The following is a 27,564-nucleotide window of genomic DNA, read 5'->3' as shown; positions in this document are numbered from 1 at the left end:
ACACAACCTAGAACAAATAATGTATGTCTATTCTATTAACATTTCTGTATCTGTATAATGGGTCTGTTTTATGTGTCATCTTCTCAATTAGGAGGGCCTCTTGCCTGTCTTTGCCCGGGGCCCCACATTTCCTAAATCCGCCCCTGTTCAGTGGGCGTGGCTTATGTTAAACCTGTCTGAAGTTTGCAGCAGCCTCCTTCCTCCATCCAGCTGCTAAAACCATCTTATAAAATAAAGGTTTTGGGTTTCGGTGCCTTTAAGATTCCCGAATCTTATAAAGGAATTAACCTTTTTTTTCTTCCATCTCTTTCGTCCCTCTGTTCTTTTCATGTGCTTTTATTTTTTCAATCTTCTTTCCAATCCGCTCATCAGGTTGTCTTTTATTTTGAAGTGGCGCCTCTGTCAGGGACGTGCAGCGCGCTGTCTGGGCCGTGTGTCTGACCCAGCATTTAAAGGAGGACCGGTGCTGGTGGAGAGGGGATCAACAGTCTCCTCAGGAACCAGACAGCAGCGGGACGTTTCTCTGAACCCGGGTAAGATGTCCTCAGAGCGCTGCATGCTTTTACTGCTGGATCTGTGCATCATCTTCCACAGAAACTGGTTTGACAGAGCAAACCAGTTTCTACAGACTGTCCCTTTTCATGAACCTAAAGGACATGTAATATTCAGTGTAATAGAATAGTTAAAGGTAACTTTGTTTTAATAGACATACAAGGTGACATTAGGTCAATAATAGGAAACAGATGCTCTCTCTTATTCAGTCCTGACTTCATGCATGCTGCATTAGGAAAGCAGAAGCTTTGGTATCTAGAGAGGAAACTAAAAACTTGAATAAATCCGGGGCGTTGGCTGTCTGTCTGTCTTTCTGTCTGTCTGTCCCTCTAAGTGTGTGTGTGTGCTGAGTTGTTAAAGTTGCTGTTGAAATCTGTTTCCAGTTAAGAAGTCTCCTTTTTTTTCCTTCCATCTGATGGAACCACTGGAACTAAAAATGCTTCACAGAGGTCAATTAAAATTCCTGCACTGCTATTTTTCATTGCCTTCCCCCTGAGCGTGTGTGTGAGTGCATTTAACTCTATATGCATTTAAATGATACACTTGGCCTCACTTTAGCCTCTCTTCTGCTTATTCCAACATGTGTTTGTACTCTAGGCTTAATATTAGGAATGCAACCCCATGCTTTAACAGACAGAAACCTACAATCACATGGTGAACACAGAGATGTTTCTAGGCAATCTACTATCTTTAAGTTCTTGCACCTCCATCCTTCCCAGGATCCCGCACCAAAAGGTTGCAGGTATTCAAGACACATTCTGGTTATAGCCGTATAAACCTTTATGTGTAATGGATTACTGAAGGTGATGGCAACAACTTGTCTTTTGTGATTTAAAAAAAATAAATATGGTAATTAAGTTAAAATTAAACTTTTGTTACTCTTGACTCATAGCCATTAAAGCCTGTTGTGATCCATTAAGGTGACTTATTTCCCCCCCTGTGTTATGCAACTAGGCAAGAAGGTATTTAGTAATCATTCACAAACCTCCATTCATCTATCTGTGGGCAGGTGGATTAGGTCTTTGGCTGGTTGCTATTCAATCACATGGACAATAAAGAGAAGCACAACTATGCATGAGCACATTTACCTAAGGGCAATTAATCAGGATGGGGAGGAAGCCCACATACTTGGAAAAAAACAAGCATGCATAGAGAGGAAAACTCCACGTCCCCAGGCTGGGACAGCTGTTATTACCTGTGTCAGTTTTTATCAGAGTACTAGCTGATGAAAAAAAAATAAAAATAACCTTTTCCAGACTGATGTTGCAAAATAATTACTCCTTTTAATAATGAAAACCTTTGAATGAATAATTAAATAAGAAATACTGGAAAAAAAACTCTTATAGTTCTTGGTCTTAAGAATTAAAAATATTTGCTAAAATGTTTGTCAATTTCAAAATGCAAAATAGGAAATTAGCCAATTTGCTTGTTCCTCAGCCTTCATCATTAAGAAGAATCTTTCTTTTTTTGTGAGAAAGTACAATGTCAAAATGTCAATATCAAATTTATTTATATAGCACTTTAAATACAGGTATAAAATTGAACCAAAGTGCTTTACAGGAAGGACAACAACATCAATTAACAAAACAGAAACACTACTTCAATTAAAAGCAGAAGAATAAAAATAAGTTTTAAGAAGCGATTTAAAGTGATCCAGGCAGATTTAATTTGAAGAGGTAAATGGTTCCACAGAATTGGAGCAACAACAAAGAAAGCACCAATCCTCTCCTCTTAAGTCGAGTTTGAGGAACTGTCAGTAATAGTTGATTATTACCGCGTAGACTTCTTGACACAGACTTGAATTTTAAAAGGTCTCTAAGATAAGGAGGAGCTAATCCATTTAAGACTTTATAAGTTAATAAAACAATCTTAAAATCTACTTGGTAAAAAATAGGCAGCCAATTTAACGAGGCCGGTATAGGCCTTATATGGTCTTGCTTCCTGGTTCCAGTAAGAAGCCGAGCCGCTGCGTTCTGGATCAATTTAAGTATATATAATAAATTGCAATAATCCAACCAGGATGTAATGAAAGGATGGATAAGTCCATCAAAGTCCATAAAACAAAAATAGGATTCATTTTTGCTAAAATCTGCAGGTGATAAAAACTTGATCTAACAACAGAGCTAACTTGTTTATCTAGCTTTAAACAGCTGTTGAAAGTAAAACCAAGATTCCTAGCAGCACAAAACTGTGAATAAATAAGTACTGGCTTATATGGAAGGGCCACTGAAAAAAAAAAAAAAGTTTATTGTTTTTAAAATTTTATTTCAATTCAGTATTGGAAAAACTTTAAACTTAGAATTCTGACTTTAATCTCAGAATTTTGGATCTTAATGTAGATGGGCGCAATGAAGGAAGAGATGTGGGAGCACTCAGCTTCACTGACAAAGATGTGAGTTGTTTGAGGTGGCCAGTGACACATTGGTGGAAAATAACGGAATTAGGCAACTTTTTACGTGCCTGAAGGGTCCCCTCATTAATGGAGGAGCAGAAGGTCATTAAAACAAGAGAGCTAGTCTCTAAAACGGACATGGCTATGGCTTGATGCTAACATGTTTGTTATCTGTCAGAATTCTGAAAAAAAAGTCAGAATTCTGAGATTAAAGTCAGAATTCTACGGAGCCCCCTAGGGGACATGGGGAATTTTTTTTCCTTTTGCGTTCCCTCACAAAAGTATTGCGTTACCTCGCAAAATTTTGCGTTACCTTGCAAAACCTTTTGCGTTACCTCGCAAAACCTTACTTCGGTAAAGTTAGAAAGATATTACAGACTTGCGGGATCAATAACTCTCGTTGTTGAAACACAAATGGCGCCTTTTTCATGTCCTGATAGCACAGACTACCTATTACAAGAATCAAAAAGCGTTATTTTCGAGAAAAACGAGCCGTTCTCCGAGCTGGATGTATTACATTGATCTCTATGCACAGGCGTCGGCCATGCGAGTGGTTAGGGACCATCTGCAAATGGTAAAACAATAGCAAAATGTTGCAACTAAAAATCAATAACTCCACTGCCATAAAGTGCATAGACTCCAAAATCACCGCACACACCTTGGGGCTCTTGGTGATCGCACTACAACAGCTGGTTTGGAAAAATAGAATTGTAGCTTGTTCCCATACTAAACTGAAATAAAATTTAAAAATCAGTTAACTTTTTTTTCAGTGGCCCTAATCCTCTTCCGTAGGTCTTAAACCTTTATGATATTTTATAGTATTTTTTATTTACTACTTTTTCTCTGCGTTTATTCACAACTAATAATGCTCTAAAGATTGAACCTACACATATAAAACCATTACATTGAAAAATCTGTTCGGTAAACTTTCTGTTAAAATTTACACAACACTTGTAGGTCTATTATTGTTTGAAAAATAAATGCAGAATTTAAGAATGTTTTCATGGAACAAATTGTTTTAAATAATGATCAAACCAAAAGAGGAAAGTATTCCAACTGTGCCTTTCATCTGCATAAGGTGAAAGGAAAAATGTACGTTCAATCAACCAACCATTGAAATGTTTGTTCATATGGACTGTCTGGGGAGTTTTAGGGTAGGAGTGATATATTAGTTAAAACGAGTAGTAAAGAGAGCTTTGACAGAACATGTAATCAAACTACCTGGCAGAGTGTTAAAAGAACAGCAGATGGTGAACTGCTTTACAATTTTCGAAATTTTGATTTAAAAAAGGCTGATTTTGTTTTTTTGTGCCTTCAGGAGTTTTTAAACTTGATTTATTGAACCAGTCTGTTTTTTATAACAAAATACTTTTATACGATTTACTGGAAAGTTTTTAGAGATTTATGAGGACATTGAAACAATTTGGAGTCCAACCAGCTCATGGGAAATCTTACAAAAGTTAAGATTTATATAACTTCAGCTGAGGACCTTTGAAGTTTCACCGATTGTGACTGTTTTGTGTAACAGAGGACAGAATCTCTCTCTCCGAAAATATCACAGAAACACAATTAAACTTGGTCAGAAACACCATTGCTTTAGCAGACATCCAAAAACAGGGAATCTGAAACAGAAACAGAAGTGTGTAACACAAGACAGAGTGGGATGGGTTATACTTCTGCTAAAGTCATCATCTCCATCCTGTGGTTTGGTGTTTTTTTTTTAAATGACTCCGATCTCTTATATGAGCTTTACTGGGATGTTGGCTCACCAGAGCCAGATAAAACAAATCTGTCATTATCAGGCAAAAACATTTAGATGAACTCGCAGCTCAGCTCTAAACACTTTAGTATTTATTTTTAATATAGCACGATTGGAATCAGGGGTGGGGACTCTCAGTGTGATTGTGGGCACTTAAAGCGGGACTGCAAACCTCAAAGGCACTCTGAATATTTCAAATATTGGATCGTATTACAGAAGGAAATCTGAATATTCCTGAATATAAAGCTCTATTGTGCTTTCCAACATGTTTAACCACAAAAGACATCCTACCATCTCTATATCGCACATTTATTAAAGATGCTGTAATGGTTAAGTTCAACATTTGGATTTAAAGCGTTTTTTTTGTGTTGTACTACAGCCTTTTGGCTCTTAGCCATAAAAACTGAATCACAGTATGTCATTTAAAGTACTTTAGATTTGAAAATAGGTTCTCTGATGCACTCTGTGCAGACAAATGCATGATTTGTTGATTGGTGAATGTGGGGAACATATTCTACAAATAGCAAATGTTATATTTCCGTCATGATACTGAGAAGAAGGACAAGGTATTCAGGCAAGACAGACAGTGGGATGGCTCAAAAGTATTTATTTAAAACTGGTGGATCGGAGTGGCTCTGCAGAAAGGAAACAAGGGTTAGTGACCACTTAAATCTAAGAAGAAGATTAAGAACGTGAGTCACTAACCTGGTTTACAAGTTCAGTCCATAGTCAGAGAACGAGGTAGGATCCAGCTGGTGGGCTGCCAACAAGATGCGGGGGAAGCATCCTAGTCGCTGCAGCCCCGGGGGGAAACATGCAGGAGTCCGAAGCCAGGTCAGGCAAACAGATCAGAACAGGAAAGCTCAGCAGTTGAGAGGCAGAACAGGAAGTTGTAAGCGGTGTCGCTACCCGATCCGTACCAGTAGCACTGCGCGAACAGAATAACTTCCGGGTCGCCAAAAAATAACGTAATTACGGTACTGAAAAACTTTATTTATATCCTTAAATAATTAAAGAATACTAAACTACACCGTAAAGACAACATTGAAGACTTTTCTGGAAGAAATGGATGCTTTTTAAATTCAATCGTATTGGTTGACGTAATTTTTCTGGAATAAAAATCCAAATTTTCGGGAAATGTTCCCTTATCAATGAAAAACTGCAGGTCACGAAAGGTAGCAAATGAATCCATTGTGGGATCAGTACTGCTGGAGTGCATAGTTAAATACAGAGTAAATCAAATATTTAAACAAATTTAAATATATACGCTGTGTGAGGTATATTTGCGCATGCTCAGAGCAGTCAAAGTAACTATCACAAGGCGATTGAACTTTTTTATGTATTTCTGTTTTTTTTATTTTTAGAAAATGCAATATTGACGAAAATACAAAGATGTACAAAAAGAAACCCATGCCTCTAAAAAATACAAAAGAATAAAAAAGTAAGAAAAAGGAAATATTGCCACCGGAAGTTATTCTGTTTGCGCACGCGCAAATGAGCTGATGGTACAGATCGTGCTTCCGGTACGGATCGGGTAATGACAAGCGGAACCACTGGGGTACACTAAAAACATTCTCATCACAGGCTGGAGATAATAATCTGGCCCTGATGAATGGGAGCAAGCAGTTTAAACAGAGACAGAAGCAGGTGGATCAGATGAGCAGTAACGAGAAACCAGGCAGAATTAGACAGGTGAATGAAATTAATAATAAAGCCATTCATTAGTGCCCAGATCATGCCAATTTCTATGAAGCACTATCACTAGGTTTTAAAAGCTTATCAATTAATACTACTAATACATAAAATAAAAATACATAGCTATGCTTGTCAGTATATAGTCAGCATGGATCTTTGTGCAGATTTTGGTATAATGCTATAGAACCTATTTTTCACTCTAGTTGATTTCATGTTGAAATTCACTCTAAATTAATTTAACTTACTGCACTTGCCTTTTCATTAAGTCCTAAATAGATCATTTTTATTGTTTTAAATACATATAAGTGTTTAAATTTGTAACTCTTGATTTACCGTAAAATTTGGTTCCTTAGAAGCTTGCTTTTCGTTATGCCACACAAAACATTCATGTACCACAAAGACATTGAAATGAGAATAATTTAAGGGTGCTCCGATTGATCGGTCACCGATCGTTATCGGCCGATAAAGGCTTTAAATAGTTTGATCGGCGGTCTCCATAAAGGCCGATCAGATAAGCCGATGAGACGCACTACTTGTTGGATTCACTCCTCCGATTCCTCTAGGGGCGCTGTAGTTGCTCTGCATTGGTATGCGACTGGAAGTGGGGAAGAAGAAGAAAATGGACGGTGGCCCGCTAGTGCATTTAGGTAATCTACGCGCAGCTAAAATAAAATCTTGTTTGTTTAAGTAAATCCATTTAAGTTTTATTTTTATTTTTCAACCAAAAAAAAGGTATAAAGACAGATATTTCTCCGACGCACTCAGGCCCCAGATTCGCGGGCTGCTGTCTGATGTCCTTGTCCTGGAAGCGACTGGCACCGAGCCCACAGGGAAAGTACCACGAGCTGGCTCCTTAAACGCTATGTATGCTGAGTTGTTGGATGAAGACGAGGAACATGGTGGCGGTGACATCAGCAGCTCAACATCATCGCAGATGAACCTCTACCTATCAGAGCCAGTCATCCCACGGAGCGGACAGCCGCTTGTTTTTTGGCGAGACAATAAAAGTCGTGTCCCCGCTCTCGCACAAGCAGTACGAGCCTACCTCTGGGCTCCATGCACAAGTGTAGATAGTGAGCGACTTTTTAGCACAGCAGGGAATATTATAGATGAGAAAAGGAACAAGCTGTCTGCCAAAAATGCAGAGATGCTTATATTTCTAAAGAAAAATCTGCCATTGATTCTTAACAAGTAAGCTTTAAGAGAAATGGCTTTACTAATCTCTATTCCTCTTCGTTCTTTCTCGTTGACTCATGATTTCCATGCTGTGCACTTTAAATGTACTGTATGTAGATTTAAAGGAGCTAAAACACCATTTAAAGTTAGCATTTGTTTGAATTTTACAAAACTTTATTACTACTGAAAAATGTCTGCAGGGATTAAAAGGACATTTTAGACTTTGAGCTAGGACAAAAAGCCAAACAAGTACTAATATATTATCTCAAGATGTGTGACTGTTCCGTCATGGCTTCTATTTTCAGTTAATTACCGCAGGACAAGCCTAAAATACATACCTTATGCCTTTTTATCATGGCATCCCAAAATATTTGATTTTGTTTTCTTTGCTCTGCACTTTAAGTTTAAGTACACTTTAAGTTTGTGTAAATTAACCATGGCAGATTTTTTGTATCTTATTTAGAAATAAAACTTATTTGTTAAGCTCTAAGCTGTTTAAGATGTTTCTAAGGAAGTAAAATGTTGAATGTTTCCTGTCATTAAAAGTATACAGTTGACAATTCACAATACATTATCTTCTGTTAATTTTAATACATATACATTTTTGTTAAGACTATTAAAATTGAATATATGACATGATAAAAGGAAGGCTTCAGATAGACCCAGTGATCGGTTACTGGTGATCGGTGATCGGTATCAACCAATACTGCTTTCAGCAATCGGTGATCGGCCCCAAAAATCCTGATCGGAGTACCCTTAGAATAATTATTCTCTTATGAACAATATGCTTGAGTTTCTTCTTTCCATTAGTTTATAGATGCTAAAATGTCAGTGTTTTTCCACAATATAAATGGTTTAAACCTCATTTTAATGTCATACAGCTGATCGGGTCTGAACCAGTTATAGGAATCATAAATATTATCAAGGAAATGTTTGAGGTAAATCTTCTCTTAGCGAGGAAATTATAATGTTTAAATTGTTCCATGCAAACAGGCTCCACAGTAAAAATGGGTATTATGTTAGTAGGTGTTTGGTTAGAAGTGTGCAGACATACTGGTAGGAGATTGTGATGAACACATGGTGATATTTATTATTTTTAACACTGTAAAAGTTAAACTGGCTCATCGATTAGTAACTATAACGCTCCACATAGACAAAAGCTTTGTAGATATAAATATTTCAAAAGTAGATCTATAAAAACAAATGTTCATTTTAGGCTTTCTCACTGTTGGCTATGTAGTCAAGAAAGATAATTGTGAAAAATGCAAGTTGACAGCTGTATATTTCTTCAGTAATTGTACGCTTGTCAAACATTTTTCTCTACCTTAATGCTGAAAAAAGAACAGAACAACATCATAACAAAATAACCACCATTTTTTCAGAATTGTATTTAAAGGGATTCCTGAAAAATTATTTAAGAGAATTGGTTTAAAATCTATCATTTTGTGGTTTCAAGTAAAGATATTGTCTTTGAAGTTTCAGCCAACCTTCAAACCAGCCAGCTTTCCAAAAGGATTAAAATCCCCATGCAGCACTCCTGACATGTCTGCACGAGAGTGAGCCCTCGTAAAAAGATGGCTAAATTATAAAATTGCTAGCTGTGAATTGCCAAAGTTTTTCCATTGAGGCTTCAGAAACTTTAAAACAAAGCTGAAGGCTAAACAAACTGAATAATTGAAATTCATACCAAACAGGATGCTCCATAAACAGATTGTCTTTTGGTTGTGTCAGGAAGGGCATGCAGTGTAAAACTTTACAAAGTCTATGAACAATTTGTGATGACTTGCTGTGGTCATCCAATAACCCTATAGTAGGTATCCAGTGAAAAAGAGACTTCTAATCTCATAACTATATGGAGTAAAGTTATAGGTCAGGGGCTGATGGGCAGGTTACACTAAAAAAATTCAATTAAATTCAGTTTATTGTTATATTGCAATTCATTACTGGCTGACACAAGGGAAGGGCTGTGAAATTCATCCTCTCTTCTAGTGAGGCATGTCTGATTGTTTTATCAAGTATATAAATATATGTATTATTATATTGTGCATACTTGATTACTGTGAAATGAACCGACGTACAGAGGTTAATTATGTAGAGATCATTGAGTAAAGCACCAATAGATAAATCTGCATGAAGACTAAAGGAACTGTTAGTAAACAAATGTGTTTTGTGTTTTACTTAACTAAGTTAAATAGTTGCATAATCCATCTTTCAGAGTACAGCCCCAATTTGAGAATAGAGACAGACTGAAGCAGAATGACGAAAAAGTCCTATGTCTTCCAGCAGCCTAAGCTTATAGCAGCATAACTATAGAGATAGCTCAGGATAACCTGAGCCACTCTAACTATAAGCTTTATCAAAAAGAAAGGTTTTAAGCCTACCCTTAAAAGTAGACAGGGTGTCTGCCTCATGGACTTAAACTGGTAGTTGGTTCCATAGGAGAGGAGCCTGATGACTAAAAGATCTGCCTTCCATTCTACTTTTAGAAATTCTGGGAACCACTAGTAAACCTGCAGATTGAGAGCAAAGTGCTCTGTTAGAATTATAAGGAGCAATCAGATCTCAGATAGATATATATATCAGGGCTTTTTCTAGGATTTTTAGGTATGAGGGAGCAGCATGGAAGGTTGGGGGGGTGTAAGGGGGGGGTACCCTCATCCCCTTCTGCGGTGCGAATTATTATTTTTTTAAATGAGGCTAAAATGAGGCATTCTGAGACTCTCTGAGAGGGATTTTTTTTACTTTTGTGGTCTCACTAAAAGTTAAATGTTAGTGCACTTCAAAATGGCTGTGGAAAAGGAATATATGAAATGTATGTATGATGGGGGAGACTCATCCATGACCTCCGACACAAAACTCTCCTCCTCTTGCATGTTTCCGCTGTCCATAGCGTTCCTTGACAGTGTCGTTGCTAAGTGCTACTTGGTCCCAATGTAATTTCCCATTGGGAACCTACTAGCACTACAACCAAACTTGCTTGTGAACCTTACGCCACAACAATCCCGCCCCCTTGATAATCGACCAATCATATTCACTTTATTCACTTGTGTAAAGTCAGCTACCACTCGGGAGAATGGGGGGGGGGGTTGTTTTGGGGATGGGCGGACGGAGTGACCGAACCCAGCCCAGCCAGCAGCACCCCAGGTGACTGGAGGTGCAGGGGTGCTGCTGTCCTCCTTTTCAAAACCCCAAATCTGGTCACCCTAATTAATATATAGAACACTCTGGTCTGGTATGTTTTTATTTATTTATTTATTTATTTTTTACTCCTCTAGTGGTCTGGAGCACTTCCATCATGTGTTTGCTGCTGTTTATTACTATTTGCAACATTTTCTTTCTATGACTGCAGCATTTTGTTTGTTGTTGCAGTATTTTTTCTATTTTTAGAGGTTGCAGCGTTTTTTGCAGCATGTTTGTTTGGTTTTGTGTCGCATTTTTTCCATGTTTGCTTGTTTTAGGATTGTTTTAGTTTGCCTTACACATGCTTTTGCAGCTCGTTTCGTTATTTGCTTCACGTTTTCCCAGGTCATCCATCGTTGGACAGAGCCTTGGGTTCTCTTTTTAAACAAGTAAAAAAATGAGATTGTTTAATTCCATTAACTGGATCTGATGGAAAGGAGGACAACAGCCTCACACAGAAAGAGATGCAAATGGATCTTCTATGCTTCATCCAGTTAGGCATGTTTGCTCCTGCGTGTGTTTTAATGCAATCTGTTTTGTGAATTCATTCCAGAAAGAAAAGAACGTAGAAGAAACAAACCTTGTCAACTCCTTCAGTTTTTTTTAAACACCAAAAAAATCCTAACATAGTCCCAACAAGTCTTTATCTCTGTGGTCACACCTGCAGCTCAAACTAAATGAGTCGTGTGGAGTCAGGATGCAAACAGTGAGTAAGAGAAGTCAGGTTAAACACTTCAGTGTGTGTTTGTGTGTAGTCGGATTGTGCCAGCCTAAAAGTCCTGATGGAGACTTCCTGTCTTAGTTTTCCACCACATTCTTTAGCAGTAAGCTCATGCCAACTCTCTCACACACACACACACACACACACACACACACACACACACACACACACACACACACACACACACACACACGATCTGTTCAAGCAGAAACTCTAAAATTACTCACACTCTACCACTTTGTCAAATGACGTTAATCTAGCCTCATTCTCTGCTGGTCTCTTGCACAATATATTTGAACAAATTGCTCTAACATTCATGACCTAGTGTCTGTTTTTTGGGTCTCTGTTAGAGCAGATATATCTGAGTTTTATTCCAGTTTTTATGTTTGGTAGGCTGCAATCGGATTTGAAGGGAGATGAAAAGGATTATAGGAATTGAGTTGGACTTCATGCTTACAGTAAACATCCATAAAGTAAAAAGTCTTTAAAAATGCTTAAAGTAGATCAGTGCTTATCTAAGGAAAGGATAAAATCTGCAAAAATTAAACACTCTTTAGCCACATGTGTACCTCCATATCTTATAGTTCCTGTTATGGATCATGCAGCCGTTTTCAGAGACCATTAGCGTATTTTTAGTCAGATTTGTTCCAATTCTAAGGCCTTTAGAAAACCATATTTGACATACGCTGATAACTGATTTTAGCCAAGTAAATAGTGTACCAGAAGAAAAGAAGTAGTTTTTCTTTTTATGATTAGCAAGAAGTTCTTTTTAAAATAACATTTATTCTATGATAGCGGGAAGTTTGTTAGTAAAGGCAAGCAGGAACGGCGTACCCATTTGTTTTACCCCTGTTTGGATACTGGCTTCCTGTCAGCCATTGTTCGCTTCCCATCAGATAACATTTCTACACTCCTGACATCCATTCATCATTATGAACTACTCTGCACTATTTAAATTATGCTGTTCTCGACGTGGCAGATTAAAGCCGGACTTTTTCTTCAGGGTTGTGTGTCTTTTACGGGGAAAAAAGAACAGATACTTTAAAGGTATTTTATTGCAAGTATGCAAAGTTGAATACTAGGGTTAGCAAAGAATAAGTAGTCTGCAGTATGTCTAGACGGATGAGGTGCCTTACCCACTCAACAAACAATGGCTCTGCTGCGTTTTCTTTGCTTTTAATAAGTGATGAATTATAAGGAAACTAAACAAATAACCGTAACAATAGAATCGTCTCCAGTTTACTCCTCTTTTATCTATTCAGTCACATACCTGTATCAAACAGCACTGTGACTCTGGGTAAAATAGAAAAATGTACTTTACTTCCTGGTTTCCTATAAACATTGACAGAATTTACTTTTTTCTCCGCTGGAGAGTTTTATTGCTGATTCGAATATAGTTTGAAATTGTATTTCAAGAAAAATCTCTTTAGATTATATCAACTATTTTAAAGAATCCAAACTTTACAAGTAAGGGATTGTCTAAGAGAATGTGAAAAGTTTAATGAACTTTTTGTTATGTAGTAAGAAGTAGTAGGCAATGCAACAATTGTTAGACTGTTAGTTATCAAAACATTTTCAGATGATTCCCTAAATCCACATGTGCTTTTTTTTTCTTAGTGTAAATGAAACTGATGGGTGAGGTACAGAAACCAACTTCTTGTATGGCAACCTAAGAAAGCCGGTTAAAGATATAGTGGAGGATTTTGGCGAATCTTTGAAAAGACCTGCTCTCTTCACTTAAATAAAAAAAAATGCACATAAACAACCTGTACCTGCTCCTGAGAGGGAACTAGGGCTGGGTACCGAACATTGGTTCTTTTATGGTACCGACCGAAATGAAGCGAAGCATATCGTCTTTCGGTGCCAAGTTTCGGTGATTGGCTGTAACACTTAACGTGATTGCGTCATCCAGGAAAAATACACAGGTGGTCACGCCTACAGCCAGGGTTCATGTGTATCTGTTGTGAACTGGTTGCGAGCGTCGTGGAACCCCTTTAAAATGCCCCCCAGGTCAAAAGTGTAGCTTCACTTTATTAAGACTGATGCCAATAGTGCACAATGCAATACATCGTGCACGGAAACAATTTAAGAGCAGAAAGTTGCTCGGTGTTTGACTGCAAGAAGAGCGGACCGCAGCCGGAGCAACCATCCTCCTCTCAGCAGCCCATGGGCAGTGCAAAGCCAGAGCGGAGTGAATCATGCTGCTTTCACGCTGGACGCAACAAGAGCAGCAAAATTGCGTCTGCTGCTTCCTTTTTGCTGCTTGCACCAGCTTCTGACGCGCGACTGAAGCAGCTTTGCTGCTCTGGCTGCGCGGTTGAAAAGTGGCTCTGACGCGCATTGGGCGGCGCTACTCTATCCTTTATTTGCCTTGCTGCTATATTTGCTGTGATCCGTGGGATTAAAGTAGTTTTATTATGTTTATAAGTGGGAAAATCCACCTGAAACCTTAATCAGTGCAGTCAGTTCATCCAGATTACCATCCTGCCTTCCAATATTATTTCTGTCAGAGAGCATGCATTAGCCCATTTCTCCTGGAGGAGGTGCGTTACGCAAAATGACGGTTGCTCGGATGGATCTTATCTCACCCATATTTATATATAGAAAGTTTCCCCACAAATAAAACTACTGGTACATTAAAAAATCATGACATGCTTGTATGTTTGTGCTACAGTGGAAATTTGGATGTGTTTGTGGGTTAAATAAGGATCCGTGGCCACCATATAACTACTAATGATGCAAATTACCAAAAAATAAACTTATCTTTCCTGGAAAGTTACAATATAGAGGTACATAACTTTTACTAGCAGTGATGTGAAATAGATTTTTCAAAAAGCATGCCAAACTTTATCTGTCAAGTAGAAACTTCACAACTGAGGCATCAGTTGAGAGTCTGACCTGTGATTTCATGGTACGCTATCGCGTGAAATAATCTCCCCAAAAAAACCCTGGTCTTGTTTCTCTCTTATGAGGCCTTTCTTTTCTTCTCATACACTTCGTTGACACTTTTTCTCTTAGGCTCCTTGGCCATTTTCAAAGAAACAAGGTGAGAAAGGTGAGCTTCAAGGACTGTCTGAAACCGTAGCTCACCACAGACATACACCTAAAAGTTTGCATGCACAGAAAAAGAGCTAACTGGGGAAAAGCATGTAGGACGGCCTTATGCAAACCTATCACCAGAATGATTGACAGTTAGGGGGACCAATTATTTAGATGATCCACCCAGAAAAAGAAAATCCGCTGCTACACCTTTAACATTTCTGGCCCAGACTTCATTTGACTACTGATGGTCTTAAAGATGCTAACCTGAACCCTTTTGGTCCAAAGCTACTTGGAATCTAATTTAATTAATTCCCAAGCATCAGATTCAGAAGAGCTGATTTTAGCAAACACTAAATATGGACACAAACACCACTGGAAAAAAAAACAAAGCAGAAATAAGAAAAAATGCCAGAAATGTGAAGCTCATGACACTAATTGAAGCCAACATACTGAAGCCATTATCTGCTGAAGGACAAATTGTCTGCTGATGTAATGAATTAGAAATTTTTAGTGCTTAAAACAACATTTAACCACCTGGTGGATTATGGCTATTATCTGCCAGCCTATTAGAGGAAAATACAAGTAGAATTTTTTACAACGTTGTTTTTAGATGAACCTTATTACCTGATATGAGTAAAGCATAAAGTATGTGTCTTCTGGTTTCTCTTTACTCAAATAGAAAACCTTAATGTGCATCATGTTAGCTTTTAGTGATAAATAGATTATGTCATTATTACTCGTATAAAACCAACATAAAAGTCATTGGCCAAAAGCCTGTAATTTAGACAATACATTAGGATGAACGACTGAATTATGTCTTCCACATAAAGCAGCACATGTGCTTCAGCCCTTTAGGAACAATATCTATTGAAAAGCAACTATTCAACTTTGCTTAGCATCAACAAAAAACAGCTAACAACCTTAGCAAAGTCCACAAAATTATTTAGTTTGTGCATAGAACACGTTTTAATAGATTCTTAATTATTTTCTAGAATTGATTTTTACTTGTTTTTGGTTAAAGATTGAACAATTTTTTGCACACAAACATTTCTGCTTTTTCTTTCAAATGTGTTCAAGGCTGTTCTTTAGCTCTACTCATTTTAAAATATTAAAAGGCAGCCAAGAACACAGCAAAAGCAGGTCAAGTCTGATTACATTGCATTTAAAACAACAATCCTGTACATCAATATATATTGACATATCTATATATTAATCTTACTCTATATAAACATATAGAAGACTTAAATTTGATTTTATAATGAGAAGCATTTTATCCAGTGAAGAAGAGGATGCATTGAAATTTCAAAAACAGGCACCATATAATTAGACTTAAACAATCTCTATAGTGAGCTTCCTCTCATTGTAATTCCCCATATTGGGGCAAACTAAATTTTATTTTTTTTTTATTCTGAAAGAAGTCATTTTTGCTCCTGTTCAGACTAGCATTGTTGCTCTAATGATCTCAGACACATTCCTCTTAACAAATCACTCATTCTACCTGCTTTGGATTAGCAAGCCAGGCTCATATTTTCATTTTCTCACAGATTTGACACTAAAAAGTGAGTCAAAGTTAATACTATACATGTGGCATATGGAAAACAAATTGAAGTACTGTTTTATATTCAACCCGACTGCTGCATTTCAATACTCTCCTTCCTTCAGCTCAGACACAGAGAAAAAAAGGTTAAACCAGAAGCTTCATATTGTGTAAACGTGCAATAAGAACCTCTAGAGTTCTTTTCTGAATTCACATCTTCTCTGCAAAGATGGTAAAAAAAAAAAGAAAATTAATGTAAATAAATAATTTTCCCTCCTGATATAAACTGCAAGGTCTGTGGTCTGCCTGTTTACCCCTACTTGTGATATATGTCATGTTGCCGCTGGTTCACTTCATTTATAAAGTCCAAGACTGAAAAGGTTTTTATAAAATTGCATCAAAGGCATTTTATTTGAGGAGTGTTTTATATGCGTCTTCACTGAGCACATTGGTTCTTTGTATGAAAAGCTCTCCTTCCATCTTTTTTCATGTGTTTCCCCATAAATGGTCCTACATCCATTCAAAATATCCTAATGAAGTAAAACTGAAACACTTTATGCTGCGATTTATGTGTAAAATGTCCCAACAGTCAAACTACAGATACCATGTCACCAGTTTATTAAAGGTATTGTAAAGACAGACTTTTTTGTTCCTTCTTCTAAAATAAAACCATCAAATCAGAGAAAAAAAGAGAAATCTTTTTTTTATATGTATCTTAAAAGCAAAAAAACAAAACAAAAAAGGAACAGTTATCTCTGAAGTGTGGATTTTATATTGTTCTACATGTAAAGTGTTGTATATATACACCTCACATTGGCTGATTATGTGGATTTGTGCCAAATCTTTTTAATCTACCTAAATCATGTGACAGAGGTCTATTGCAGTGGTGATTTATCACTGAATACTAGGGAGGATAAAATTATTGTAAAATTATTGGTACATTATGCACTGTCAGACTTCATAAATGTAGTAATTTCACCAAATATGTGCATTAATCAGCTGTTTATTCCGTTCTGGGACGTAATCTTCTCTCCGCTTTCGGACTCAGAGGGACTCTGGCGGTCAGCCTCTATGAGAAATATCTGTTGAGGTTTGAACCTCCGTCTATTGAGATAAGCAGCGAGAAAGTAGAGCCCCTGATTGGATATATAACGCCAAGATACGTCACCAGGCTAGCATAAGGCAAGTTAAATTCAAGACTTTTTAAGACTTTTTAATGCCACTTGAAATAAAAATTTAAGACCAAATTCACAAGAAACACAAGAAAAACCCGCTTGTGACAACTTAACCAAAAGGTTTATTTTAACATAAACCACTGCACTCATGTTTCAAATTTTGAAAAGCTTCCCATACAGGAAGAAAGCTAAAAACACACAAATGACAGATATATTTTTTTTTTTACAATTATTTAACTGAATTCACAAACTTTGTTTTAGCAGGGAACAAAACAAATCAGTTTTAAAGCCACAACATAACCAGTGCTAAGTCTTTTTTGCAGCTATTTTTCTTTGTATGGTTTTCTTAGTATGTTTGATTTGGTGATAAGTGGAGGCGTTGCAGAGACAAGGGTGGAACAAAACTGAGAAATATCGGCTGTTTCTCGGTAACTCGATTTTGACGCTTTGTGTTTCGTGCTTCGCACGTTCGACTCCACTGCCTTAATTCCCATCGTTCTGAGCTTGAATGACTTCTTGCACAAAATCCACTGTGCCTCATGTATGTTCCCTGGTTTTAGCCATGGAGAAAACTCTGGGCTGGATAATCAATTTTCGTTCCATTTACACTTGCTCATATTTTCCAGACAAAAAGTTAATGGTTCATCTCCCAAATGTCCCGGCCACAACAACGCTTTTATTGGTTCCGCTATCGGGACGGAACCAATAATGGAAAGCCATTTTTTATTTTTATTTTTTTGTGAAAAAAGAAAAAAAAAAAGTCAATTTTAACGTTTTATTTAGATTACAACAATAAATCGTAATTAAAATAATCTTATTTATGATGTTTTAAAAATTAAGACCTACGAAGGACTGATTTAAGACATTTTAATACCAATTAAGGCCTTAGTTTTATTTTGAAGAATTCAATGCCTTTTTAAGACTTTCTAAGGACCCGCAGGAACCCTGGTCACTTACAGTGAGGATAAACCTCTTAAGCAGGGGTTCTCCAGTCCAGTCCTCAAGAACTACTATCCCGCAAATTTGTTGGTGTTTTAGAGAAAAGATGCTAGCTGAAAGGATGTTAGCTCTTTAGGACTGGACCAGAGCATCCCTGCTCTCAGGGTTTCTATGGAGCAGGGGCAGGCCGTGATGCTGGCTGCTCGATGCTGATTGGCTAAAACACTCATGGATTTCTGACTGACAGTGACCAGAGAGCGAGGAGGTTTTCCTCATGAGTCGATCTGGTGAAGTGATCATTCAGTCAGAACGGACATCTGGGCCTGAACTCTTGCTGTGGTTTCTGGAGTTTGTTATTTCAGAGCATTTCACAGTAGCTATTTTCAAGCGTTTCTTATGTTTCAAGATTTTTTTAATGCAATACGTGACGTTTGGATTTAATTAACCCCATTGAGCCCCTGTTTCAGAGAGCAGCAACCAACACTAGTCCAGTATGATACCTACTGTCATCTTTTACAGTCAAATTCCGCTGGTTCCTAAATCCAAAAACTCAGCCCATGATTACTTCTATAATTTAACAAGAATTCAGCCCCAGATATAAAGGTTTGCGTACCGTCTGACCAGGATCTCCTCCTTTGGCCGGTATGGCATGTTGCTGTGAACAGAAGTTAAAAGTTTGTGGGTCTTTTATGGGAGTGGTTCGTGTACAACACGGAGCATTTCTGTGTAGAGCTGTCAGCAGATCTCACCACTCACGTCATACCAGGCATTCCTTCATGTGTTCACCTCACTGTGGCGACACAAACACAGCGCTCTCTCTGGCAGCAGCTTGGGAGAATTCCTTGCAGCCAGCCAGTGTGAACTGTGCAGAAAATAAATGAAGGAAAAGATTTCAAACATGCATCATTGATTTGAGCCTCTTCTGTCGTATTTATTTAAATTTCAAAGTGTTTAATTTAACATCTGAAGTCATAACCCTGTAATCATCTCTTTGATCAAAGCTGTTCTGTTCAACCTGGTGATTTATGGTTCTAGTCAAAGAAAGTTATTACACTTACTATAGTATTTTAAATACAGAGGACTTTATATGGTTTGGCATAGGTCAGAGAACGCCTAGAAATAAGCAACAGTTACAAAGTTATACTCATTATTATGAAGGATATTATGGAAAACAGTGTAATTTTAGTTTTAGACCAAGTTTAATGTTTGAAAAGATGTTCTTCTCAAAAAAAGCTATCAATTTGTGCAAAAGGAAGTCCCTCCCTAACCCCTAAAAGCTGTCTTTGTTGCCATTAAAACTAAAATACTGAAAAGTTGTGAAGTTTAGTGGTTGAAAAAAACTTGAAATTAAACTTGAAAAAGAAGAGGCTGATATATGAAAGGAAATGGATGCAAAGATCGGAACAGCAGTAGCCAAGACTTAACTTCCTGTTTCATTTACGTTTATTCATTTATTTTTCATTTAAGTGCAGCTGAAACCCCTTTTCAGTTCTATTAGAAATTATTTATTGGATCAACTGTTTCTGTAAAATGATTAATTTTATATAGATGTAAAGTTGAAGTGTGAGGAATGAGGTTTTCTTACCTCAGTCAATCTTTATCAGATCAACGGGTGTGAACTTGTCCTTTTGAACTTTTGTGACACTTTTTTAAACCATAACCTTTTATTTCCGCATTTTATGAGCTTCTTTAGGAACCATCTATCTAAGATAAGAACCAGGAGCAAATCTGAGCCGTAACAATAAAATAAACCGTCACATTTTTGACACATTTCTACGGAAGAGGATAAGGGCCACTGAAAAAAAAAAAAAAAAAAAAAAAAGTTAACTGATTTTTACATTTTATTTCAGTTTAATATGGTTCAAAAAAAGTCAGAATTCTGACTATTTTTCTCTCAGAATTTTGGATCTTAATGTCGATGGGCACCATGATGGAAGAGATGTGGGAGCACTCAGCTTTACTGACAAAGATGTGAGTTGTTTGAGAGGGCCAGTGACACATTGGTGGAAAATGATGGAATTAGGCAACTTTTTACGTGCCTGAGGGGTCCCCTCATTAATAGAGGAGCAGAAGGTCATTAAAACAAGAGAGCTAGTCTCTAAAACAGACATGGCTACGGCTTGATGCTAACATGTTTGTTAGCTGTCAGAATTCTGAGAAAAAAGTCAGAATTCTGAGATTAAAGTCAGAATTCTGAGATTAAAGTCAGAATTCTGACTTTTTCCCATATTAAACTGAAATAAAATTAAAAAATCAGCTAACTTTTTCTTTTTTTTTTTATCTCAGAATTGTGACTTTTTTTCTCAGAATTCTGACTTTAATCTCAGAATTCTGACTTTTTTCTCAGAATTCAGATAACAAACATGTCAGCATCAAGCCATAGCCATGTCTGTTTTAGAGACTAGCTCTCCTGTTTTAATGACCTTCTGCTACTCTATTAATGAGGGGACCCCTCGGGCAAATAAAAAGTTGCCTATTTCTGTCATTTTCCACCAATGTGTCACTGGCCACCTCAAACAACTCACATCTTTGTCAGTGAAGCTGAGTGCTCCCACATCTCTTCCATCATGATGCCCATCTACATTAAGATCCAAAATTCTGAGATTAAAGTCAGAATTCTGAGATAAAAATTTAGAATTCTGACTTTTTTCCCATATTAAACTGAAATAAAATAAAAAAATCTGTTAACTTTTTCTTTTTTCTAGTGGCCCTAGTCCTCTTCCGTACATTTCAGATCAAATTCACGTTCAGTTCCCTGTTGATATCCTGGAAACAGAAGGGACTGAAATGATCCACAGAACAGATTCCTATTTGCCAAAATAGTTCAAACAACTAACTGAATAAACACTTAAATAGGTCATTTGTTTATTTAGAACAAATTATGGTGAGGAATCTATGATAATTTAAGCATTGGTGTATCAAGTTGGCTTTGTGATAACAGAACATCTTACTTTGTTGCTGTAGGTCTGAGTCTGCATCATAGTGACGATGGCGGAGGGCTCGCACTGTTTCTACTGCCGCGAGGATCTTGCTGGGAAGAGGTTTGTCCGAAGCGAGGGGAAGCCGGTGTGCGTTCGCTGTCACACCAAGTTCTGCGCCAACTCATGCGCCGAGTGCCACAGACCCATCTCTGTGGAGACGAAGGTGCGTTCCTTCAGATGAACGCAACTGTGAGGATGAATGCCTCCACGGACCTCATGAGAAACCTGTTTCCTTCCCCCCAGGAGCTGAGCCACAGAGGGCGTCACTGGCATGAGGAGTGTTTCCGCTGCACTAAGTGCTACAAGCCTCTGGCTAAGGAGCCGTTTAACACCAAGGATGAGCGCATCATGTGCGTGAAATGCTGCTCCAGAGATGCTGCTCCCCGCTGCCACAGCTGCTATAAACCCATACTGGCTGGTAGGACTGATTCACCTGTTAGCTGTCAACTTCTGCAGAGGATCAACTTTATCCTGACAAACTGATCTCTTCTGCAACTCATTTTACATTTGAGGGAGATTAAATAAAACCTATAGAAATTATAGTATTATAGTATGGGTAGGAAAAATATCCACAATTAAAGGAGAAGCATACATTTCTATTTTATTTTATGACCTAAGTATTTTAACTCTAAACAAATATTTGTTTGATTAATACAGATTATCCTTAACACTTTATCTATTTTATTTTCCAATTCTTGTGTCCTTTCTATTTCTGTAATTCCTTGCATCCTTCTTTCTTTGCATCCCTTCATCACTCCTTCTGATTTTTGTCCCTTCTCTTTCTTTCTTTTATCTCTCCCTCCTTCACTTCCTCTCTTCTTTCAGTCCCTACTTCTTCATTTCCTCTGTCACAATCACTCCTGTGCTTTCTTTATTCCTCGTACACTTCTCTCCTTCCCTTCATTCCTTTTCGCAGTGTCCCTCCTGCCTTAGCATCTGTTAGTATCCTGTCTTTCTTCCTTCTTTCATTGCATCCTCCCTTCATCCTTTCCATATATATTGCTCTCCATCTCTCCTTGTATCCTGGTTTTGCTCATCAGTCTGCATAGTTTTACACTCATATGTGTGAAGCTAGACAGCTGTAAAATACAGTATGTATCTTAGATTAATAATAATTTTATATATATATATTATTTTAATGGGGAGCATTAGCATTTTGGGTGGAAAAAAATTTAAACTAATGTCCGTCATCAGTAGGACGCGCCCTGAGTTTCTGTAACACTTTCCAGCAGCAAAGCAATTCAAAATGCATTAAATCATAAAAAAAAAATCCATGAAAAAACATGCAGGATAATCATCAGAAACACCTAACTATCAAAACGTTAGAATCAAATGATGACGCTTCCTTATCTTCTGCAGGCATTGAGAGCGTGGCATATAAAGGGAACTCGTGGCACGATGAATGTTTCACCTGCTGCAGCTGTAAGCGACCCATAGCATCACAGAGCTTCCTCACCAAGGGAGATGATGTTTACTGCAACCCCTGCTACGATGAGAAATTTGCCAAGATCTGTGTCAGCTGCAAAAAAGTAATTAAAACCTTTCAGGCTGATCTGACTACATTTAATCTGAAATGATTCATGTTTTTTTTTTTTTTGTGGTAGAGTCAAAAACTGAAATTGTTTTTCTACATTTTTTTTGTTTAACTGAAAATTATTTTTGTCGTTAAATCATTAGATCTGAATCAGACAATCTAGTGTTGGATTCGGAGTTTGATTTAGACTAAATCTGTGCTTAATGAAAGGGAACTTTCATTAAGCACAACGTTTTAAGCAGATCATAACACTTTTGTCTGCAGCCAATAGCCTCTGGAGGAGTGAACTACCAAGAGCAGCCATGGCACAGCCACTGCTTCGTGTGCAGCTCCTGCTCAAAGCCTCTGGCCGGCTCCAGTTTCACCACCCACCAGGACCAGGTCTTCTGTGTGGACTGCTACAAGAGCTCAGTGGCAAAGAAATGCAGCGCCTGCCAGAACCCGATCACAGGTACGGCTCAAACTGCAACGCTCTCTGGAGCTCATGACAAAGCAGGATCAGAATGATCCAACTATGTTTGTTTTAAATCTATTTACAGATTACATTTGAAAACAGATAACACTTACACTTTGGTTTCCAAAGCTTGCAGATTAGAAATGTTGCCTTGTTTACCAGTATACCAGTTTGTTTACAGTATAAGACTAAATAATATAATATAAATCAATTATTCTCTTGACATTATAAACAATCCACCAAATAAAAACCAAATGAAAAAGAAACCATATAAAGAAAAGAAAGATAGTCCTTCGATTATCTATTATTTGAGACAAAGAGTAAAAATGCAGAGAGAAAAAGTAAAATGTTTTTGTTCACATAAAACTGTGTGGATTGAAGTTCCTCGTTTAGAACCAGGTTAACCTGCAGCTGCTGGTGACACCTAGTGGTAAGTAGGTAGACTGCTTCCAGATGTCTTTCTACCATTAATTCCAGCAGTATTAAAAGTAAAAGAAAAACATGGATTTCAGAATATCTTATTAATACAAATCTAAAAAATATGCCATGTCTTTATAATCAGCCCCCATAGGTGAAGGTGTAGCTCTGCAGCAGTTTAAAGTCCCCTGCAGTCTTCAAAAGTTAGGATAAGGATTTTATATATATATATATATATATATATATATATATATATATATATATATATATATATATATATATATATATATATATATATATATATATATATATATATATACATTATCCTAACTTTCCTGTATAATCTGTATTTAGTTTTCATATTTTATTTTATAGCCTCTTAAAATTACTCTCTGCTTTTAAACCATTTATAGTCTACATGAAAATTTATATCCTGTATATCACTTCTGCAAACTACATTTTGTTGCTTTGTGACAGTGTAATGGCAATAAAGTTGAATTCCATTCTATTCTATATTGTTTTATAGCTTTGCTTGGTTTTCTAAATCTCCACAACTTTCTACAAATTGATTTATTTTTGTGGTTTTATTAAATTCAAGAAAAAATGAACAATTTGAAAGGGTAAAATAATTTGGAAAGAAAAATAAATAAAAACAAAACAGATGTTATTTGAGAATAAAGAAAAGGTTTTGAGAGAAAGTATTTTCTGAAATCAATAAAAGATAAATTAACATTTGGAAAAAGATTACCAATGGAAAAAAAGCTCTCTGAAAAGTATATTTTTACTCTCAAATATCTTTATTTATTTTTTCAATCTGAGTGAAAACTTTTTCTATCAAAAATACTTCAAAACTTTTCTGTTATCTCTCTGAAACCCCTAGTATTTGCTCTCAATTGAGGATTTTTCTGCTGAGATATCAATTTATCTTTTATTAATTCTATGACAAGGTATTTTCTCACAAAACTTTTAACATCAGTTTTTGCTATCAGTGTGAAAATGTGTTCTCTCCAATAGATCTATTTTACTTTCAAAATAATTTTCCCTTTTCAGATAGTTTTTTTTTTTTTGAATTGAATGAAAACAAAAGTAACTCGGACTCTGAGTCTTAGATAGAACAGCAGGATATTTACATCAACTATTTACCGTTAACATCCCCTCTGAAGATAGCAGGCTGTGCTTTTATTCACTGGTAACTGAGTGAAGGGTACTGACTGCAAATAAATACTGAAAGTATGACTTTTTTATTAATATTTGTAAAATATAATAGTAAAATCCATGAAAGGCTACTCACAGCAAAATACCCTTTAGCATGTCGGTGACACACACACACACACACATATCTGGTTTTCTATCCTCGTGGGGACTTTCAATTGACTTCCATTCATTTCTAACGCATTTCTACAGCCTATCCGTGACCCTAACCCAAACCATTACTGGTTCATACCTAATCCTAATCCTAACCTAAACTCAATTCACACTTAAGTCCTAAACCTAACACCAAAGCATAAAATAGCTGCTATATTTGGGGACCGGACACTAGAGCACTCAGTCCCCACGACATGCTAAGATTTATGAAAAATGGTCCCCACCATGTAATAAATACACGCCCACACAGGTAGAAAAAGCTCTGTCTCAAACTTCTTCCTCCTTTCTCTGCAGGTTTTGGTAAAGGAGTGAATGTTGTAAACTTTGAGGGCAGCTCCTGGCATGAATACTGCTTCAACTGCAAGCGATGCTCCCTCAGTCTGTCCAACAAACGCTTCGTGGCCAAAGGTCAAGAAATCCTCTGCACTGAATGCGGCAACGAGTGATGGTCAACAGTCTCTCTGTCCATCTTCATCAAATAAAGTCCAAATTTCAACTTCCTGTTATCTGTTCCTGTTATGTTCAAGGATGAAAAGAACTAAAGACTTTCTGATGCTTATAAAACCTTCAACCAAAATTTTGCCGAATAATTGTCTGTTGATCTGTTTTCACCTAAAAAGGATGAAGAATCTGTATCTTTCAGCATGAAACTAGAATTAAGTCAAATTTGACTTTTTTTATTTGCAGGATGTCAGAAGAACTAAATATATGAGCATCGTTTGAGTAGAGTTAATTTTGTTCATTTATAATATAAATAACTGAACATTTTAGTGCCTTTAAAGTTAAAATAAACCTTTATTAAAGTCAGGTTTAACATGTTTTGTTAAAGCATTTGCAAAAGGAGAGGTGCTTTTGAAACCTTCAGTAAACAGTTTTTTACTTCATGATAGACACATTTATCTTAAGCTGATATATATCTTGATGTTTTTCTCAAGAAAAATCTAATAAACTTTCTATAAAATCCTGTTTGGTGTTTGTTGTATTTCTACAGGTTTACTGCTGACATGGAGCAGATTTTCTTCATTATAGAATCAGTCAAACAAGCAAAGGAAGCAGGGAGGTTCTTGAAGGTCTTCTGTGAGTTAAGCAGCCATCAAATCTACAGTCAGGGAAATAAAAAATAAGCACTGACAAGACAAAGATTGGTGCGTCAACATTTTTAGATATCTGTTCAAGTTTAACAACAAAATAAAAAGAGGCTTTTATGAGGGCTGTGATAGTTCAGGAAGATATTAATCTGCTGAAAGTTTGTGGATTTTAACTAATCAGTATTCATGTCACCTTCATTCCAATATATTCCCAGCATTGTCATTAAATCCTAACTATGCAGGCATACATTTCCAACCTATCATTTCATCCCATTAATCTAGTACATCTGCGTTACTCTGAAAAATGTTTTTCTATAATAAGGACCTCTGTTCAATACAGTTTTTAATTACGTTTTTATTGACAATCATACCAAATTTATGAAAAGTTTTAATATTTAATAACCTTTATTCTTTAAGTATTCTTCAATTCGTCCTGGCAGATTTATTTGACCAGTTAATGAAGTTCTTTTAGGTATACGGTATGTAACATGTTCTCAATTATAATTCGATTACACTGCGATTACACTTCCACTCAATCAAGCAAGACCTGAGTGGTCACAGGATGCCTCGTTGGCGTACCACACTGCAAAAGCGATCTAGAAATAAGTAAGAATTTCTTAAATTAAGTGTATTCACCAGAGATGGGAAGTAACGAAGTACAAATAGTTCATTACTGTACTCAAGTAGATTTTTCTGATATTTTTACTTTACTTTACTACTTATTTTTATGGCGACTTTTTACTTCTACTCCTTACATTTTTACACAAATATCTGTACTTTCTACTCCTTACATTTAAAAAAATTGGCTCGTTACTTTAGTTTTTAATCATTTCAATGGAGTTACCGTTATTATTTTTCACGTCATCAATACCAAATTCAATCTAATTGGATGGGAATCTACGTTGCATTTGACGCACCACTACAAGATGAATCGACAGATTCGGCGGTATTCATTCACGTCAAATCATTGCAGCTTGGTGGCGGTGGCGTTAGCATAGTAGTATGGACGACGAGATGATTGAAAATGAACACAACGGAGATCTAGTCCTATTGGCAGACATCCATTTAAAATGTAGGCAACGGCATGAAAAAAGTGGTTTCTACTTTTACTTTTATACTTTAAGTAAATTTACAAGCCTGTACTTTGTTACTTTTACTTGAGGAAAGAGGTTTAATCAGTACATCCACTTTTACCAGAGTATTTTTTAACACAAGTATCTGTACTTTTACTCAAGTACGGAAAGTCAGTACTTTTGCCATCTCTGGTATTCACCCTTAATTTGAGCAGGTAAATGAGCTAGTTATCCAATGGAAAGAGTAATTTTACTCTTAAAGTAAGATAATTAGGTAATATGCACTTGAAATAAGACGATGCAATTGTGTTTTCTTATTTTAAGTGTAAATTATCTTGTTCCATTGGCAAAATGTCTCTTTTACCTCCTCAATTAAAGAACAAATGCACTTATTTTAAGAAAAAATTACTTACGGTATCTCGATTTAGATATTTTGCAGTGCACAAACCTCATGGTAGAGCCCCCCTTTCCTTCCTTGAAGAAC

General features: G+C 36.7%; 1 protein-coding gene across 1 annotated transcript; it reads left to right on the top strand.

Annotated features, from left to right (window-relative positions):
* Window positions 1-337: 337 nt before the first annotated feature.
* Window positions 338-25,885, top strand: LOC119795205 (four and a half LIM domains protein 1-like). The gene is made up of 6 exons (XM_038303067.1): window positions 338-533; window positions 21,133-21,312; window positions 21,393-21,567; window positions 22,509-22,678; window positions 22,948-23,134; window positions 25,214-25,885. Exons 2-6 carry the CDS (start codon window positions 21,157-21,159, stop codon window positions 25,363-25,365), a joined length of 840 nt encoding a protein of 279 aa, XP_038158995.1. The 5' UTR covers window positions 338-533; window positions 21,133-21,156; the 3' UTR covers window positions 25,366-25,885.
* The last annotated feature ends 1,679 nt before the right edge of the window (window positions 25,886-27,564 follow it).

The sequence above is a fragment of the Cyprinodon tularosa genome, unplaced genomic scaffold (genome assembly GCF_016077235.1).
Source record: "Cyprinodon tularosa strain WSP-4 unplaced genomic scaffold, ASM1607723v1 ctg503, whole genome shotgun sequence".
Classification (NCBI taxonomy): Eukaryota; Metazoa; Chordata; class Actinopteri; order Cyprinodontiformes; family Cyprinodontidae; genus Cyprinodon; species Cyprinodon tularosa.
Note: the sequence above shows the minus strand (reverse complement) of the source record. Positions and strands in the feature narration are given on the sequence as shown.

Bases quoted from the DNA above. Each gene is read 5' to 3' on its own strand.
- LOC119795205 (XM_038303067.1), top strand. From the start codon at position 21,157: ATGGCGGAGGGCTCGCACTGTTTCTACTGCCGCGAGGATCTTGCTGGG. The intron at 21,313-21,392 runs GTGCGTTCCTTC...CCTTCCCCCCAG, and splicing joins CCATCTCTGTGGAGACGAAG to GAGCTGAGCCACAGAGGGCG. The intron at 22,679-22,947 runs GTAATTAAAACC...TTTTGTCTGCAG, and splicing joins TCTGTGTCAGCTGCAAAAAA to CCAATAGCCTCTGGAGGAGT.